Source organism: Propithecus coquereli, unplaced genomic scaffold (genome assembly GCF_000956105.1).
Source record: "Propithecus coquereli isolate 6110/MARCELLA unplaced genomic scaffold, Pcoq_1.0 Scaffold163, whole genome shotgun sequence".
Taxonomy (NCBI): Eukaryota; Metazoa; Chordata; class Mammalia; order Primates; family Indriidae; genus Propithecus; species Propithecus coquereli.
The window spans coordinates 1,626,390-1,628,649 of record NW_012140858.1 but is presented as its reverse complement, the minus strand read 5'-3'; the positions used below and the strand labels follow the sequence as shown (position 1 = coordinate 1,628,649).

General features: G+C 32.0%; 1 protein-coding gene across 1 annotated transcript in view; it reads left to right on the top strand.

Annotated features, from left to right (window-relative positions):
* Nucleotides 1–2,260, top strand: part of LOC105807708 (chromosome unknown open reading frame, human C9orf84) — a 128,942-nt gene that overhangs the window by 1,498 nt on the left and 125,184 nt on the right. The window contains exon 2 of the mRNA XM_012641133.1: nucleotides 1,519–1,703. Coding sequence (XP_012496587.1) covers nucleotides 1,519–1,703 — 185 coding nt within the window. The remainder of the gene's footprint in view (nucleotides 1–1,518; nucleotides 1,704–2,260) is intronic.

Genomic DNA, 2,260 nt, shown 5'->3' with positions numbered 1-2,260 from the left:
CACTCACTCTAGCCTGGGCAACAAAGCGAGACTCTGTATCAAAAAAAAAAGAAAAAAAAAGTCAGATTAGGAAGATAATATATAAACATAGAAAAAAATAACAATGCAATAATTAAATGATAAGATGACAACATAAGGTCTATTACAAGGCGTAAGGCCAATAAGAAGTATCTGTCACACGAATAAACTCCTGAGTAGTGAGGAAGCAGCAAGATACAGTGAAAAGAGCTCTGTGCTATGCATTAAAAGATGTGAATTTCAAGTCTTGACTGGAATCAAGTGCTAACTACTTGATCAGTCATTTTACCCCTGACCCTAACTTTCTTTGTGAGTATGATGATAATGGATCAGTGCCTCTCAAACTTTACTGAACATATGAATCACCTGAGGATCTTATTAAAATACAAATTCTGATTCAGTCAGTCTGTGTTGGGGCCTGAGATTCTGCATTTCTAATCTGTTTCTACATGTTGCTGATGCTGCTCATCCAGGGCCCTACTTTGAGTAACAATATACAAGATGATCTCTAAGATCTCTTTTCACCCTGTGAGTTAGATTGGTAGGGCTGTGCATTTGTAAGGAGAGGTCAGCTTCACAAAGAAGTAGGCATTGAGCTTGGGCTGGACATCGAAGGATGAATTAACTTGAGAGAAAGCCTTTAGGGCAGAGGAAACAACATATCTGAAGGAATAGTGGTAGGAATATGAACTTATCAGCCATGAACTGTTAACCTCCAGATATTTTTTGTCTGTGTTTAAGTCATTATTAATGTCTATTTTGTCTCATGCAGTAAAATTTAATTTTAGTTTATGAGCTACTACAGTTTTGTAATGGAACTTTAGAATAAACATTCTAATCATTAGTATTACATAGATTTCCTAAATCTTTCTTTTCCTCTTTCTCAATGTTCTTTGTTTCTTGTTCCTATTTCTGTTACTTTGTAATATTGATTCTATGGTCTCAATTCTTTACTTTTGCTAGTTTGTTGGTATGCTGTGTTTTAACATATATAGGTATTTTCTGTTCTGTGTTCCTAAAAAGCCATATGTTACACAAAATTGCACACTAAAAATAATGGCCATACAGAAAATTTAAGTTTTATATGGTCCTTGCCTTGTTGCTTCTAATAGCAAACAATTAAAATAAAACTTAAATTTCCAACAGTAGAGAACTGGTTGAATAATTATGATTTACTGATACAATGAGATCTTGTTTATCCATTCAAAAATGAAGTGAATGTACATTGATTGACATGTAAATGTGCTCATGCTTCATTGTTTAGCAGAAAAGAACAGGTTACAGAATACTATGTTCATGAATCCACTTATGTTTTTAAATATTCAAAAATAATTGAGAAATTTACATAACTTTTGCATTCATCTGGAGTGACGGGACTATGGATGATTTTTCTCTGTATCTGTTGGAATTTGATAATTTTTTCCACAATGAACATATACTATTAATAAAAATATTTTAAAATAGAGCATACATAAAATTAGTAATTTTATAATATCACAGAAAAACAATTACAGGAATGGTGACCCAAATTAATGGTGAATTTGAGGAAATTGTTCCAAGTTCAAATCCAAATTCCCAAACTGAAGTAGAGGAAGCCAGTTTATATACCCACGAGGACTACAGTGAAGTCTGTACACCTGTCAGCTGTTCAGAAAAATGTCCAGCACTTCAAGAACAAAACCAAGGTAAAACATTTGTTATTTCAATTGTTATAAAACATTTCTTATTAATGTACAGATTTTCATTTTAGTAAGTTTTTAAATTTTTTGTTCTACTAAAGGTATCTACCTGCATAATTATAATCCTAAACTTTGCCACATTAGGAAAATATTTCATCATTCATATTAATCCCCTTTTTCTAAATTGGGTTATTTTGGAAGTTTCAGTTTGCTGGGCCTCAAAATAACCTACAGAGATTTGATCATGGTGTGCTCACAACATATTGCTGTAATGATATTGGCATTTATGTACAGATCTCATGACATAGCAATCCAGTGTAACATTAAATTACTAGATTGTGAATTGATGGTTATATTTTATTTTTCAAAACATGCTAAAAGTTTTCAACCTCATCTAATTTATGTGAAATCAGAGTTCAAAGTAGAGATGGAATAGTTGCAGTACTAGGGTCAGGAAATATACTCAGTTTATAAACTTACTGTCAATAATAATTAAAAGTGTATTTTATCCAAACTGTATTCCAAATCTCTCATTTTACTAGAGGGCACTAACTTCTTCTAAC